The sequence below is a fragment of the Rhinatrema bivittatum genome, chromosome 11 (assembly GCF_901001135.1).
Source record: "Rhinatrema bivittatum chromosome 11, aRhiBiv1.1, whole genome shotgun sequence".
Classification (NCBI taxonomy): Eukaryota; Metazoa; Chordata; class Amphibia; order Gymnophiona; family Rhinatrematidae; genus Rhinatrema; species Rhinatrema bivittatum.
Window position 1 is genome coordinate 72,721,467 of NC_042625.1, and position 17,044 is coordinate 72,738,510.

The following is a 17,044-nucleotide window of genomic DNA, read 5'->3' on the forward strand; positions in this document are numbered from 1 at the left end:
GGATTTAAATCGGGCACAGAATCATTTGAAAGGCATTTGTGGGAATTTCTTTCGGTCGGGTCTTTCTTCAATTCAAATGCCTGCCAGTGTGTTAAATCACCTGCTTTCAAAATTACACTCAACAGGGACTAAGCAGAGGAGGTGCCTGCATGTGGGCTGGAAAAAAACCACAGAATAAAAGGGCAAGGAAAAAAATGATTAAAAGCCAGAAGCTGCTGATTGCTTTTATCAAAACATGCAGAGGTGCACTCAGTCCTCCTAAGAAGACCCGGCTGTTTTATGTCCAATAGGTTACAGGACACTGCAGAGGCCCAGGGTCAAAGAATCGTTTTTACTGACCTGTTCATTCCTTCCTTACGCCCACTTAGGTCACTTCAGAGGGCTTTACTACCAGTACCCTCAGTGGAAGAATTTACAGGCCGATACAGTACAGTGCGCTCCCCCGAACCTAATAGCGCCCGCAGTATGCAAATGCATGTTGATGGCCCTATTAGGTATTCCTGCGCGATTCAGTAAGTAAAATGTGCAGCCAAGCCGTACATTTTACTTTCAGAAATTAGCGCCTACCCAAAGGTAGGTGTTAATTTCTCTTGGCACTGGGAAAGTGCACAGAAAAGCAGTAAAAGCTGCTTTTATGTGCACCCTCCGACTTAATATCATGGCGATATTAAGTCGGAGAATCGTTTTTACTGACCTGTTCATTCCTTCCTTACGCCCACTTAGGTCACTTCAGAGGGCTTTACTACCAGTACCCTCAGTGGAAGAATTTACAGTGCGCTCCCCCGAAAGTTAAAAAAAAGTGAAATCGGCCCGCGGCTCGCGGGTCAAAAACTGGACACTCAGTTTTGCCAGCGTCCGGTTTCCGAACCCGTGGCTGTCAGCGGGCTCGAGAACCGATGCCGGCAAAATTGAGCATCAACTGTCAAACCAACTGACAGCCGCCGCTTCTGTCAAAAAAGAGGTGCTAGGGACGTGCTAGTGTCCCTAGTGCCTCTTTTTACCACCAGCCCTAATTTTAATAAATTAAAATACTGTATCACGCACACAGGACAGCGGGCGCTCGCCCGCTCTCCCACGATTTTACTTTATCGGCCCGTTAGTAAGGTCTGGATGAGGTCAAGGGCCTAAGTCAGTGGTATTCATTCCCAGCCTTCAAAGATCACAAACAGGCCAGATTTTCAGAAGTTCACAATGAAAATGCATGAGATAGAGCTGCATACCATGGAGGCAGTGTACATGCAAATCCATCTCAAGCTTATTAATTAGAGGTATCCTGAAATCCTGGCCTATTTGCAGCCCTAAAGGGCTGGGAGTGAATACCACCGACCTAAGGTGTAGAATAGTCTCCATTTAGAACTTTGCCAAGAAGAAAATGATCTGTCCTTTCAGAGAAGTGTGAAAACGTGGCTTTTTCCTTATTCTGGCAGCAGTCTTTTCCTTTAATCCCGAAGCATGCTTTTTTTTCCCCCTTAAGCTGGGAGCAGAAATGTAAGCCTCGAGTTTTGATTGGATCGATTTAAGTTTTGGTTTTATATTAATGGATTGTAATGTGTGGGAGTCTGCTGGCAGCACATGGGGTTCTGGGTTGGATTCTGGCTACAGTGGGTTGGTTGCTTGGTTAAAATTGGGTGCTTTGAAAAAGTGAGAGGAGGGTTGGGTAGGATTTTAATGATGTTTTTTTCTCTGTCTCCGTCTGCTGGAAGGGAGGCATAACCCAGCAGTCTGGACTGATCCTGGTACGTACAGAGAATGATGTTTATCCATCATGCTTGGAGTGTGATATATACATATATATATATGATGCCGTTTTAATTCTTGTATTAGAAGTCTGGAAGGCAGCTTCTGAATGTTTTAACAAACAAATGAGGGGAGCAGGAATGTGGAACAATACGCTTCCATTTCCCTGGGCGTCTACTGAAAAGTGAGGCATTAGGAAAGTTATTCACAAACAAGTTGCAGCCTGAGTTTGCAGTGGCTGGAGCACAGGCGAAGTCTTTACAAACTTGGCAGCACTCGGTGACAGCGGGAGGTGTGAGGCAGCGTAAACTCATCAGCAGAGGCCGAAGGGAGCAGAACTGTTTCCTAGGAGATAGCAGCATGGCAGAGCACCCGGTAGGAGCTGCCGTATGCAGCGAACACTGCAAGGACGTTGGAAGAACGGTGGCTGGGGTGGGGGTAGCCCGTGTTCATGCTTCAGGGGGCCTAGGAATGCCTCATCTTGAAGTCAGATGTTTTGGGGTTTGTGTTTTTTTGTTAAAATTGTCTGGTCAGGTGAAGAGGTGCAGCTAGCCATGTAGTGACAGGGAGCAGGATGAGATGAGATGGGGGGGCTTGAAGCATAACCCACTTACTCTGCTGCAGCCATTGCCAGTGCTGGTCCCATTTCCCAATCATCTCTTTCTTCTTCAGCATTAGCCTTTCCAGGCTCGCCTTGATCTGAAAAGCACAAGGAAGAGGTACACACATTTTTTTGTTGTTGTTGTTTTATTGCCACTGAAGGAAAGAAAACACTAGGGCAGGAAATCCCTTTTATCCAGAACAGTTCACCATGATCACACCCTGCCTCAGGGTCAGTTTTGGTACAGTCCCCGAGTGTGGGGGACTGTACCAAAATCAGCCTCCCGCCGCAGGGATTTCAGGTCTGATGGGGACTGCAGCTCTCAGAGGCAGCTGCACAGTCAATGAATGTTCACATCAGCATGAGAAATTAGGAGGATTCTTGTTCAAAGGAGTAATTAATCCGATCTGGCCTACATACTGCTGAGACACTGCAGAATGCCTGATGGGTAGCATTCCCTTTTAACACTTCAGCTCCCAGGTTCCTTTCTTACCCTGGACTGCAAGTCCACCAATGGGCTTCAAGTCATCAAGAACAGGCTAAGCCAGCCCTGGTTTTAACACATTGCATCCATGGACCAGTAGATTGCAATTTCTCTAGGGAAAACCGTTATTATAAGGCCATCCTGTCCCTGATGACTCGGAAACTCTACCTGGGGATGGAAAAAACTTCTTTTCCCTTGGCCTGCTGTGCTGCTTGGTTACAGATCTTAGTTGAAGCGGGCACTGGACTAGAGGAAGAGAAATAGGTGTGAAGGGGGGGGAGGGGGGTGAGCAAGTGAACTGAGCTCCCTCCTGTACCTCCTCTGTGGCTGGACTCTTGTTTAGCACTAGCGTCTTCCCCAGGTCCACACAGGTCACAATGTCCTGATTGTGCGCTTCAATCTCACCCTTCAGGCCCTGGTGATAACCCATCAGCACCTCCACAGAAGATGTGTCCCTAGGGAAGCAGAATACAGCACCATGTGTGTTAACAAGCCTGGGAGATGAAGCTGTGGCACATGCACAGCAGCTCACAATGAAGGTGCTAACTTATGTGACCCTCTTATTTCCATAAGAGTGTCTCCCAGCACAAGTTACTGTATGATGAGTTCACAGATAACAGAAACTTGGTATTTTTGGCCATGCATAAGTGGAAAAAGAGCATACAAGTTTTTATGCTTAAACCAGCAACCAGATCCCCTATGTCTTTTAGTCATCCTCTCAACCAGTCCTTTTCTGTCCCAACCATGCTTGAATTCTGTCACAGTATTAACTGCCTCTACCTCTGCTGGTAGGTTATTCCAAGCATCTACCTGCTTTCATTTTATGGAAACCTGCTAAATACTGGGAAGTAGATATTCAAAGGAAAATGGCTAGGTAAGTTAGTTGGATAAAACTTATCTAGCTAAGTTAACATGAGATATTTAGCAGCACGGCTATGCTGCCGAATATCCTCGTATTTAGTGCTACTTAGTTGGCAGATGGCAGAACTAACATATCTGATTAACTTAACTGGCTAAGTTCAAATAAGTAGCACTGCCCCAATCTGCCCACTGCCCGCCCACTAGATATCCGGCTAACTACTCTGCCAGGTAAGTGGCATACATACAGGGAACTACTCTGCCAGATAAGTGGCTTATCCGGCTAAGTGGTACCCACTGAACGTAGCCAGATATTCAGTGGCAGCCACTTAGCCGGCTAAGTTGCTATTTATCCAGCTAAGTAGCACAGAATATCGGCCTCTGGAATGTTTCTATCTTTTCCAGTGGGGGCTCCAGAAAGTTTGGTGTGGTGAGTATAGAAGGGGCATAATGAATTTCAGGGTGAATTTTCTGAGCAAGCACCAACCAATCAAAGAGGACCAGCCAGACTGGAGGGGCATCTGTGGGGGAGGTTCTCCCCATCTTTTCCCTTTTTCTCCAGCGAGTACATTTTGAGTGCATTATGCCTCTCTTGGTAGAGTTTGTTGTAGGCCCTGTTCATTTTAGTTGCCCTTTACTGAAGAGCTTTGCTATCAAAAGACAAGATAAGCTAGTCCTGGTTTTACCCCCAGTTATATCTGTGCATTCATAGTTCTGGCTTTTCTTAATGACTTTAAAATTACGAATCCACGGAGGCACTGGGGGATAAAACCAGGACTGGCCTAGCATATCCTTGATGGTTTGGAGCTTGCTACAGAAGGCTCCGTGCAGATGTGAAAAACAATCTGGCCAGCTGGAAGTGGCAAGAGCACTTCATCAGCACTGCTGAAGGCAGCAAGGCTTTGGAAAATCCAGAAACCCCAGGGGGGCCACACCTGGGCTTCTCTCCAGTGCCGATCTGGCAGGTGATATTTTCCATCCAGGAGATGAGGTCACGTGCCATGCCAAGGAAGCGCATCTTATCTGTGGTGGTGTTGATATGCAGTCGGCAGTCCTCGCAGGAAGCCAACAGCTCCTTCCAGGACCGTGTCACTTCCTGCTCCTTCAAGACAATGGCCTCAGCGTTCGCTCCGGCGTACACTGTCCGCAGCTGGGCTGCACTTTCCTGCAGCTGCCGCACCTAGGCAAGTACACAGGCATGCTCAGTGCTCACAGCTCTGACACTGCACACGTCACAAGGACAACACAGCTCAAACTAATGGCGTGAAAAAGAATTACACAGATGGATAAAGTCAATTTCATTCAAACAGTATCCCCAATCTCTTTTACAATTTAAAGGACAATTTTTAAAGGTATTTTGAAAACTGCACCCACCTCAAGGCATGTGAAAGTATGACGGCAGAGGGGCAGGGTTACAGTAGGGAAGGAAAAATATATGTGGTGATTTCATCAAGCCTGCGGTGTGTGCACTGGTGCATTTTCACAGTCACATTCGGCAGGCAATTTCCCTTTGAAAATGAGTTTGCATATTCTGAAAATTGTTCCCATAAAATTCTGGAAACCTACATGCAGCCACCTCTGGAGTGGAAACAGTTTATCAATGTTGCTGCATGGCTGCTTCTAAAAGTGAGAGCATGTAATATATACAGTAGAGTTAATATTAGTAGCTAAATTTCAAAGAGAAATTATCCAGGCTGTTTCTCTTTGAAAACCAGCTGCAAGGGCCACGTGTATGAAAATGGGACCTCGAAACACTACAGACTACTCAAAACTGCCTTGTTCTTTCCCAGTTTTCTCCAGGACTAATACGGCTACTAAAACTGGCATATTCTGCCTACTAGATTCAATTTAGGGACACTGTGTTAGAGTCAGTGACAGAGCCAGGCTTTAGAACTGAGGCACAGGGAGATAAAGTGACTCGCCTGAGGTCACACAGAGAGTTAGTGATAGAGCTGGGGAATAGAACTGAGGCACAGGGAGATAAAGTGACTTGCCTGAGGTCACAAAGAGTTAGTGATAAAGCTGGGGAATAGAACTGAGGCACAGGGAGATAAAGTGACTTGCCTGAGGTCACACAGAGAGTTAGTGATAGAGCTGGGGAATAGAACTGAGGCACAGGGAGATAAAGTGACTTGCCTGAGGTCACAAAGAGTTAGTGATAAAGCTGGGGAATAGAACTGAGGCACAGGGAGATAAAGTGACTTGCCTGAGGTCACAAAGAGTTAGTGATAAAGCTGGGGAATAGAACTGAGGCACAGGGAGATAAAGTGACTTGCCTGAGGTCACACAGAGAGTTAGTGATAGAGCTGGGGAATAGAACTGAGGCACAGGGAGATAAAGTGACTCAGCTGAGGTCACAAAGAGTTAGTGACAGAGCTGGGGATTAGAACTGAGGCACAGGGAGATAAAGTGACTCGCCTGAGGTCACACAGAGAGTTAGTGATAGAGCTGGGGATTAGAACTGAGGCACAGGGAGATAAAGTGACTCGCCTGAGGTCACACAGAGAGTTAGTGACAGAGCTGGGGATTAGAACTGAGGCACAGGGAAATAAAGTGACTCGCCTGAGGTCACACAGAGAGTTAGTGATAGAGCTGGGGATTAGAACTGAGGCACAGGGAGATAAAGTGACTCGCCTCAGGTCACACAGAGAGTTAGTGATAGAGCTGGGGAATAGAACTGAGGCACAGGGAGATAAAGTGACTCAGCTGAGGTCACAAAGAGTTAGTGACAGAGCTGGGGATTAGAACTGAGGCACAGGGAGATAAAGTGACTCACCTGAGGTCACACAGAGAGTTAGTGACAGAGCTGGGGATTAGAACTGAGGCACTGGGAGATAAAATGGCTCACCCCCAAGATCACATACACAGAGTAAGTGACAGATTCAAAAGTTAAAACCAGGCACAAGGATATTAATAAAAATCACAAGACCCTTTTGCTGTAGCTGTACTGGAGTCCTCAAGCTCATGAAACTACTTCAGGGCGGATGGACACTTTGTAAAAATAAAGCATGATGCGGCTTCAGTCTAAACATCTGCTCTGCTTTGCCAAGATTAAATTGATTCATATAATAATGTCAGATCAGACAACTACACAGCCTGAACTCTGCACTCTCTTTCTACTCTGCAGTAACTGAGCTATAGAGCAGCCACACACAGGGACTCATATTGACACCATAACTTGTCTCACTGCAGGTCAAACCCCTGCGCTCCCTTCTCTTTCTCACCTGGATAACCAAGTTCTGGACATCCTGTTCAAAGGAACTCAACATTCTCTGGAGACTCCCAGCACAGGTTTTGGGCTCTAGAGCCACCACAGCTGGGAGTCTCTGCTTCTTCTCCTCAATTTGGGACAGGGCGTCCTTGCAGTCACTGAAAAATTTATGAAGTTCGTGTGAGGCTGCGAGCATCTGCGCCCGGGTGTCCATCAGCTCCAGCAACTCCGCCCAGGCTTCGTTCACGCCATCCTTCCATTCCGCAATGGTGGCAGCATCAGTGTGGCCGTAGTCTATCAGCTCGTCCACCATCTGGTTCACGGTGGAGATCCGCTCGTGCCCAACGCTTCCTGTTTCGCTGGCAAACTCGGTGAACTTGTCTTGCAGCAGCTGCAAAAGGACAGTGAGGCCAGAGGTCAACTTCAGCATTACTGTGCCTCCAACTGAACGGGACTAGAAGGGGGTTCCTTACCTACTCATAAGCTACACAAAAATATCTCAAAACCCAGTGGAAACGTGGTGCTTTTCCACTATGCTGTAAAGATTACAATCACAGAATTATGCAAGGGACCTTTGCAGGTCATCCACCCAAGGCCGGTCTGGGGGCTCAGTAGCACGCTGCCATGCAGAGAATCTGGGTTTGATTCTTGGCTCAAGTCCTCTGCCAGGACTGGGGGTGCCACACAGGTTGTGTTCACAGCCCTTGGCAGGGAGAGGGACTGTATTTAGGACCCGAGATTAGAATGATCTGGAAGGAGCCCTGCTTAAGGACTATCACTGCAATGACTGTGCTAAGTGAGTTGGGAGGGAATCTAAACTAGGGGGGAAAAATCCTTTGTTAGATGTACATGATGGTGCTCATGGTACCAGCTCTCAGTCTAGATTTCAACTGAGTTGGAAACCCCAAAAGCAGGAGGAAATTGCTGGGCTCCCTAAAAAAGAAAGTCATACATTCCAGCCATAATCTCTTTCTATATGAAGTCACACTGTCATGTTTATCTGTGGTCACCAGGTGCTGCCTGGAATGATGGAAAGTGCAAAGACAATATGCTCTGTCTGCAAAGCACTGTCTCACACACACACACACACACACACACTTATAGAGGCAGAGGTACCCAAGCACACACAGCCACATGGTACCCGCACCCAGAGGCACCGGCAAATACACACACACAGGCTGTTACTGACAACCCAAGCAACGCTGGGTAATGTTTGCCATTTCGCTCTGTCTCCAAAGCCCTGTCTGTCACGCTCCCACACACAGGATCAGGCAGGCTTAGGCCCACGCACAAAGGTACGCAGAAGTGTTCATAAGCTCATGCACACGCACACAGACACAGACCCTCACACACATATGAACACACACACACAGAGGCTGTTAGAGACCAGAATACCTGAGCAATGCCAGGCACTTTTCACTAGTATAAGCATAAAATTACCAGCCCCCATGATTTATATGTTTGAAGTTTCCTTGCTGAATGATCAGTATAGCCAGGTGGCTGATGATTTGGCTGCCAATTTCTATCAGCAGGTGTCCACATGACCATTATATTTTGGGGGTTCCATGGCAGAAATTCATTGTCTAAGGGCCACTAGAAAAAATATCTTGACCTACAGTTTTCCAATAAGTGCTAGGCTTGAAAGTAACCACAAAGAGCTTACATCTGGTGACAGACCTGCAGGTCTGGCAAATGACACTTCAGATCCTGATCTGAGACAAAAACCCCCACTAGCAAATTACAGCTGTCAGGTGCCAGATCAGCCCGGACTGATCAGCAGGCCTGGAGCTCGTTGTGACTTCAGAGCAATCCCAGCCTGGCACTGGCTCACCCCATCCTATGCTCAAGCTCACCGTGACATGCTCGTAGTCCTGTCCGAGTTCCGGAGACCCTGCCACCACCTCCTTCTCGGCAATCCAATGCTCCAGTTCATCCACTTCTCGGTTGAGCTGGAACAGCCAGTACTGTTGCTCGAGCTTCCCTCGGCGCTCCTCCACCAGGTCCTTCAGAGACACGTACAGCCGGTCAATCTGAGACTGGCGCTTACTTATCTGCTCGCTATGCAAGGACACACCCTGGTCAGTGCATGAGCCACAAGCCTGCAGGATGCTACTTTAGCAAAACAATCAATTTCATCAAGAAATGCAAAGGTCATCTTATCCATGCAAATGTCACGAATATCTTCTGCGTTAACGATGCTCTCCCCTAGTGTCACAGGGTTGGTGCCTCCCCCTCCAACAGCCGTGCCTCCACGTGTCCCTCTAAGTCACAGCGATAATGCTGCCTTTTGTCCTAGAGGCCATGCTCCCTGTGTCACAAATATGCTGATTCCCCCCCCCCCTCCCATTCACAACGACAGCATCTCCAGTATTGCAGCGATGGTGTCTCCTCCCGTGTCATGGCAATCATATCCTTCCCCGTGTCACACTGATGGAGATCCCCCTACCTCCTCCCCCCCCCCCATGTCATGCTGATGATTCCACCGAGTGTCATGGCAAAGGCATTCCCTGTGTCATAGCAACAATGCCCCCCTTATATTAAAGTGATGGTGTCTGCCTATGTCACAATGATGACGCTTTTGTATGCGACAGTAATGGCATCTCCCTTTGTCTCAATGCTGCTGTGATTTTGTATCACAATGATGCTGTTTCCCCCCCACGGAGTTGGGTTTCTCCTATTTTTTATTTTTATCATGATTCTATGTTACGAGACTGGAGAAGGACTCCGCGTGGACACGTGGTACAGGGCATGCTGGGCATGCTCAGTGGTGCCTAGTCAAAGTTCTAGAAACTATGACAGAAGTTTTCCGTGCCGGGCTCCATCTGATGATGTCACCCATGTGTGAGGACTACTATCCTGCTTGTCCTCGGAGAAATATAATATACACGTTGTTGTGATATTTTTACTTCAAATGACTGTACTTTGAGTATGTTTTCCATGTAAAATGTTTTATTATAAATGCATAATTTGAAATTGTGTATGGCGAGGGCCGTGATAGGGGAAGGCTGGGCACAAACCTGTAAGATTCACTTAGGTTGCCTATTACCCTTGCACTGACCCTGATTAGTAAAAGAATACAAATTAAATGTAAAAAAACCCAACAAAAAACTGAATGAGGAGGGGGCAGCCCAGCAATTGTTTGCAAAGGGCTGCAGAAAAGTTAGCACTGGCCCTGCAAGGAGGCGCCCTGTGGTGATGTGCTGGCAGGGTTCCCCCATCCCTCCCCAGCGAAGAGACCCCTCGCGGTGGTGCCATGTGTTGATGCACTGGCGGAACGTGGAGGGGGGGGGGGGGAAATGAAAGGGGAATGCCCACAGGGGACACAACACTGAACGCTTTGAGCAAAGAATTTGCAGAATATGAGATTTCAATAAATAAATAAATATTAGTTGGCCCCCAGGCACCAGAGACCCTCGCTACACCTCTGGGTTTCTGTCATCCAGTTCTCGTTCACAAACCTAATACCAGTAAAATATTAAAAGCATTTCACATGAAGGAGTTCCACATATCTTTTAGTTCACATGTTATGGATGGTACCACTGCAAATTTACCAGAATCCTGACATAGACTGCCACCGGAGTTAATAGTGGAAAAAAATGACACCCCCCTCCCTCCATGAGGGAACAGCAGCAGGCAAGGCATAAGAGATGAGAGTACTAATGCCTCTAGAAAGCACTATTTTCTCCATTAGTAGGATCAAAATTATATTATTTTCCTCACTGCCAGTCTTTAAAGTTTTGGGGATGCCAATAAAAACAAAATTGCTGCAAAAACAAGATTGATGATGATGCCATGTTCACAGCTTCCTTCTATACCACTACTGACCAGGTAATAGCTCATCTAACACTACTGATTGGGCAATAGTTCATTTTATAGTTCATGTCATCGGGGAGGCATTGCTACGTGCTTAAGGTGATTCTGGACAGACATACACACATGCACGCATATTCTGAGTCATCGTCTCCAGTGCTTCTATGCTGACTGCTCACCTGTCAGGGTGGCCCAGTTCCAGAAGGGTCCGGCACTGACGCGACAGCTGAGCAATTGTCTCTTCGTAGTTCTCAATCGTTTGCTCCAGCATTAGATGCTTCTTCAGCAGCTGTAATGTGCTCTGTTCATCCTATGGACACATTTGTAAGACATCAAAATCGAAGATCAACATTTTCACTCGTAAATGTCCCCTCCCCCTTGACTTCTCTTTGCTTCCCAAGCAAGCCCAGGCTGTACTTCTACCCTCTTCTTCCTAGTTCAGCTCCTGAGAAAGCTGCAGTGAGGGCTACGAGGCAGTGGATTTGGTCACTGGTTGGAGAGGTAATCACTGACCATTCTCCCAGGCTCGGCTCTTGGTATCACCATGAAATCCTTTATCGTGCCAAGCTGTATTTGGAAGTATAAAGGATGCTAAGAAAGTAACCGCACCCCCCTCACCATTTTCTTTTATATAAATGCATCTGATCTTCCTTGAGCTATGACTGAAAACTTTCATGAATGTAATTTTCTGTAGAATTAAACAGTGTACCGTAAATTCAGTTTCCAAGTGGCTATTGATGATCATCAAACCTGTTTTGGCTGCCATTTCCATCACAGATGGCCATCTGGTTAACAGTCTTGAGGAGCACAAAATCCAGTGGTCACTGGCAACCACAAAAACAGATTTGAGCACCAGGTTTAGAGCTGGCTGTAGGTATAACCAGACCAAACTATTACTTAGGGCCTCGAGCAGCTGAAGAGGATCATTTTCTATTCTCAGCTTCCCCGTGGACCTCTACTCCTTCCCTATTCTCCACTCCAGCTTGGTCTCCCAGTGTGCTAGCACTGCTTCTGACCAGTTGGCTATATGGTCACCAAGCTTCAGAGATACTACGGCAGAATTTAAATGGCGAACAATGACCACTAAAAACCGTTTTGGCTACTAACTTTTGACAGCAGTGTTGCATGGTCATCAAGTTTCAGACATACCATGGCAGAAATCCAGTGGTGACCACCAAAACTGATGTGGCCACTGTTTTTCAGCGTTAGCTAGCAACATGGCCACTGAGCTTTCTAAACATTGTGACAAAAAAAAATACAATGGCCATTCAGTGACCATCAGATCTGACTTGGTCCCTGTTTTTCGCCAGGACTGTTAAAGCATAAAAGGCTTTTACACCCCTGCCAGGCCTCGCTCACCTTTCCTTTCTCGTCGTTCATCATAAGCAGCTCCTGCTCGCTGAGCCAGGTCTCCACCTCGGCCAAGTCGAAGTAATACTGCTGGACCTGATAGGTGGCATCCAGCAGCTGCTGCCTCCTCTCCACCTCCTCTCTCAGGGAGTCCCACAGCTGCCTCAGCTTCTCCAGGCTGAGCCGCACGTTCTCGGCTTCGGGGCTCTTGATGGACGCGATGGCCCCTGCCCGCTCCAGCACATCATCCACACGAGGCCTGTGCACCTGGATCTCCCTGCGAAGGTTCTGCCGGCAGAAGACAGGGTTTAGGTTCACAGAGAAGGCAAACTCCAAGTCTCGGGAGGGCTGCACATGCCAGTTGGGCCTTCAGAGTTAACCGGTGAACATGAATGGACCTGAAAACGTTGTCTCCTGAATAATATTTATCATGGAGCGCTTTAAAACCTCAAGGACTGGAAACCAGCTATCCCCATTTTAAAAGAAAAAGACGGGAAGAAAGAAGGTGGTGAAGAGCTTATGGGCTGGCTATTTTATTTTTTTTCAGCTAGAACATCATTTTTACTCAATGATTGTAACTTCTGCAGCCATTACTTGTTGATAAAAGACAAGTAATCAAAGGATGTTCACTGCTGAGACTCTCAGATCTGATGAGAGCAGAGGCTTTCATAACATCATCTGTACCTAACCATTTATTCAAATTTCGGGGACCGAGGTGCTGCTGGGTGCAGGAATTTTTTATTTTTTTTACTTATACACAGAAATAAGAAGGGGGGGGGGAGTCTACAAACAAGCTGTAGGTGATCCCTTTCTACTGAGCTAACTCAAGTCAGATCTGATGAAGGGAGCACATCTCTCAAAAAAGTCACTGATGCACTGAGTCCAATAAAAAGAGATCACAGCTAATTTGTTGACCCTTACACTTCTATGTATTCAAACCGCCTCACATGGCAACCCACAAAACTTTTCTTTATACATAAAACTGAGCTAAGATTTTGCAGCTAAGCACAATCAGGACTAGATGCAGAGTAAATAATAACACACAAAATGGGTTGAAGATTTTTGTGTTTGCTGTGGGAAGGACACAAAATTCTAAGCAGCGGAACCCAGTGGCCCAGATCCTGGAGATAGCCCTTAGGATGGTCCTGACTTTCTCACACCTTCTGCCCCTGCCCCTGCTCTATCCTGGGAGCTGCAATGCTGATGTGAAACAGAAAAAGAGAATTAACAAAAATCCTAGAACAACCTAGGGCGCCCTGTCCTGTTCCACACGTGAGAGCGCTCACCTGGTTCTTCTTTATGAACTGCTGGACTTTCTGCAGGTTGTCCCCATGTTCTTTGACCATAGCCAGGGGGAGCCGCTCCTGAACCCAGGACTAGCAAAGAGCGAAAAAAGGGCAACAAACGACAAAAAACAATTAACAAAACTCAGCTCTTCGTTAAGGCTGCAGTGTTTGAAAACAAGGCCATGCTGTAATTTCAGTCAGATAAAGTCCTGCAGATGTTTTTTCTGATTGCTTTAGAAAATGTAGATTGCTACAGTTCATTCACAAGAACTCCTCTTTGTATAGTCCCAAAGTGCCCTTTCCTGTGGAAATAATCCTTTATAAGAACACTCCAGTTAATAATTAAGGCTGGATTTACCCCATAGCATCCCCAGGCATGGGGGAGAGTCCCCTTCTAAGGATGCATGAGAGGTGTAGGGCTGGGGTTGAGGTAGAAGGGTGCCCTCTTCTGAGCCTGCCTCTCATTGAAAGGGGCACCTCCAGGACTGGTGCGGCCCATTATGCAAACTAGGCGGTCGCCTAGGCCGCCAACCATTAGGGGGAGGCGAAGAGCAGCCATGTGGGGCCACAAGCAGAGCCTATCCCGCTCGTGGCCTTGAGGAGCAGAGACTCAGCAGGCCACGAGCAGTGCCCATCCTGCTCATGGCCGAGAAAAGCAAAAACTCGACAGGCCACAAGCGGGGGGGGGGGGGGGGGGGGGGGGGGCGGGCACAAGATAGAAGGTTCGCCTAGGCGCTTATCACCCTTGCACCGGCCCTGGGCTCCTCCTCCTGTCACTGCAGCACTTTCTCAGAAGCAGGGCTGTGTCTCAGCAACAGCATCCAGTCAGACACCCTCCTACCCTCCCCCCCTCCCGGTAAGGTGCGGGGCAGGCTGGCAGCAATCCTATTTTACAGTGCTCCGAATGTCACTGACCAGCAAACTCCTGCAACTTTAAGGGGGGCAGGTCCTTGGTTTTTGTGAGAAAGTGCTGCTGAGTTGGAGGAGAAGACACCCCTTTCGGTGCACCTGCGCTGTGGGAAATCTGGGCCTGTTAATAATATTTAACATCTTCAGAGGTGGTAAATATTATTCTGCATAGCAGTTTCCTCCATGCTAATCAGTCCCAACCTAGTTTTGTTTCTTACCTACAAAGAAATGGGTTAGTGTTTCTTCCATGTTTAGATGAGGCTAATCAAGATGACCGTAAAAGTGAACATCTCAGACTGCTATTCAATGGGAATCAAACTATTCCCTCCCCGTGGTCTCTCCCCTCCTTGCATGCCACACAGTATTCACTGCTAATCATTAACATCACTCTAAGTCAGCAGGAACTGACCAAGTTGCATGGAATTTCCCATCTTCCTCACTAGGCCACCCCACAAACCGAATCTTTCTCCTTGAACCCAAGATCTTTTGGTGACACAGCACCCAACATTGACACCAAGTCACAGGAGAGGTCATGTACATAAGAACATAAGACTTGCCATACTGGGTCAGACCAAGGGTCTATCAAGCCCAGCATCCTGTTTCCAGCAGTGGCCTATCCAGGTCACAAGTACCTGGCAGGATCCCAAGATGTAGACAGATTCCAAGCTGCTTAGGGATAAGAAGTGGATTTCTGCAACTCTACCTTAATAATGGTTAATGGACTTTTCTTCCAGGAGCTTGTCCAAACCATTCTTAAATGCAGCTACACTAATAGTAGATTCTCAAAGTATTTTCTGAGCAACCAAAAAAACAAACAAATCTTTATCAGTCCCTTCAGACTTACAATTTCATCCTCCAGATCATGGCTGACTTGATGAAGTTCCTTGGAGGCCAACAGAATTCTTCTCCTTTCCTTCAAGGGCTCAATGAGACGCACAATCCTGGTCCCCACTGCATTTTGCCTCTCCTCCACTGCCTCTTGACTGGACGCTTCCAATGGGAGAGAAGTCACATGTGCCTGAAGCTGGCCAACCTCGTTGCACCATTCTTCCATCTGGTTCTCCATTGTCTGCAAAGAATACATCAGTTACACCTGAAGGCTACAGGCCCACCATGTTGTGAGGGCAAGTGGGCAAGTCAGCAAGGTCACTAACCACGTCTATCCTGCATGGTGTTTGCAGTCATTCTAGTTCTAACTTTAGCCCTAGACTTTCTCAAGCTGGTCCCAGATGCTTACCCGAAAGGTCCAGTTTTCAGGGTAACCAAATTATGCATATTAACCTGATTCTTACATCCAAACATATGCAAACATAATCTCAATTTAATTTATAGCAGACATCCTGAAAAGCAGACCTGTCTGGGAGGAGCCTTTAAGGCCAAGGTGAGCACCACCCCTTTAACTACTAAGTCCCTGGATTTTAAAAATTCCTAATATCAAGGCAAACATATGTACAGAATTCTCTGGCTACTGTTGGCTGCTATATGCTGCTGGAAGGCTACCATTGTTGAGCTGTCCTGCAGGATATAACCTTCTGTGTCTGGGGTAAAGAGTTCCATAGAATTTAACAAGTTCTTGCACAGAGCCCAGGGATATTGTTGGTGTTTTCTGGATGGGTTGGTTAGAACAGCTGGTTGCACTGTATTACATCTAGGAGTGTCCCCACATCTCCAGAGGATAACAGAGAAGAAAAGGATGGTGTCCCTGATGGTCCAGCACTGCCTGATATGTATATATCTGACTGCATGGTAAATAAAGTTATCTCCTTCTTTCTAGGAAAAACCTGCTGCAGCCTGAGCACTGCTGAAACATCAGTGAGATTCAGTTAAATCACCCTTGGATTGTGCAAACAATGATGCCTAATAATTCTTCTCATTAATCCAGCAGCTCTATCCATGGGTATATTCAGGGGAATCAGTTCACTTTTATAACAAGAATAATTTCAGTTTTTTGTAGTTATCGGTCATCCAAACAGCACCCCAATGTGCTTTGCAATCCTATTTTTTGGAAACACACATGCAGCCACCTCTGGGGGTTCTCTTCTCCCCCATTTACAAATGAGACCGTGGAATGATCTAAGAAAAGGCCATCTCCAGTGTTGGAGAAGACCTATATGAGACAAGAGATAAGTCTGAATGGCAGGGGACCTAAACATGAACATATTTTAGATATAAAATGTTTTGGCTTAAATTGCCATTCTGCATCTTTTTTGAGGTACAGTAGCAGTATTAAAGAACCAGTATTGGTATTTTCTATTGTAAAAATTAGGGTTTTTTGGTGAAAGGAGGGATTGCATGTATTTCATCAGATACATATTTTGGCAGGAGCAAACATAGCTCTTACCAAAACAACAAAATGCTCAATACTGTGTCTTCAATAACCTTTGTCTTGCTGCGATGTCGCCAGCTGTTGGGATGGAAGGAAATACTGGGGTTCTCTCTCCCCCCTACCCCTGCTGCCTCACTCTGAAAATGGGACAGAGATGGTGACGGGTGGGAAATGTATGGAGCTGGATGTTCTGGACACCTGGAACACTGCAAACACATGCATGCCCACGCTTTATCACATGCGGGACCCCAGCATAAGGTCTGCAGCTTCAGATTCTTTCCACCCAAATCTTCAACAGATTTGAATACAAAAATATATACATACGCACATATAGATATTCTCTTTATTCTTGCAACCACCCAAACACAAAAAGATTGTGATGCATAAGTAATTTCAAACTTCAAAGGTGAAATATCTGTACAGTGTATTAAATCTTTCTTAAGGATTTTGAAGTTACAAATGCACTCCTTCT

General features: G+C 46.7%; 1 protein-coding gene across 1 annotated transcript in view; it reads right to left on the reverse strand.

Moving 5' to 3' along the window:
• The window catches only part of SPTBN4 (spectrin beta, non-erythrocytic 4), a 114,076-nt gene that overhangs the window by 15,704 nt on the left and 81,328 nt on the right, over nt 1-17,044 (reverse strand). Inside the window, exons 20-28 of the mRNA XM_029571090.1 lie at nt 15,091-15,315; nt 13,338-13,427; nt 12,061-12,339; nt 10,881-11,011; nt 8,745-8,949; nt 6,905-7,282; nt 4,616-4,860; nt 3,139-3,277; nt 2,352-2,436 (exon numbers count right to left, since the gene is read on the reverse strand). Coding sequence (XP_029426950.1) covers nt 2,352-2,436; nt 3,139-3,277; nt 4,616-4,860; nt 6,905-7,282; nt 8,745-8,949; nt 10,881-11,011; nt 12,061-12,339; nt 13,338-13,427; nt 15,091-15,315 — 1,777 coding nt within the window. The remainder of the gene's footprint in view (nt 1-2,351; nt 2,437-3,138; nt 3,278-4,615; nt 4,861-6,904; nt 7,283-8,744; nt 8,950-10,880; nt 11,012-12,060; nt 12,340-13,337; nt 13,428-15,090; nt 15,316-17,044) is intronic.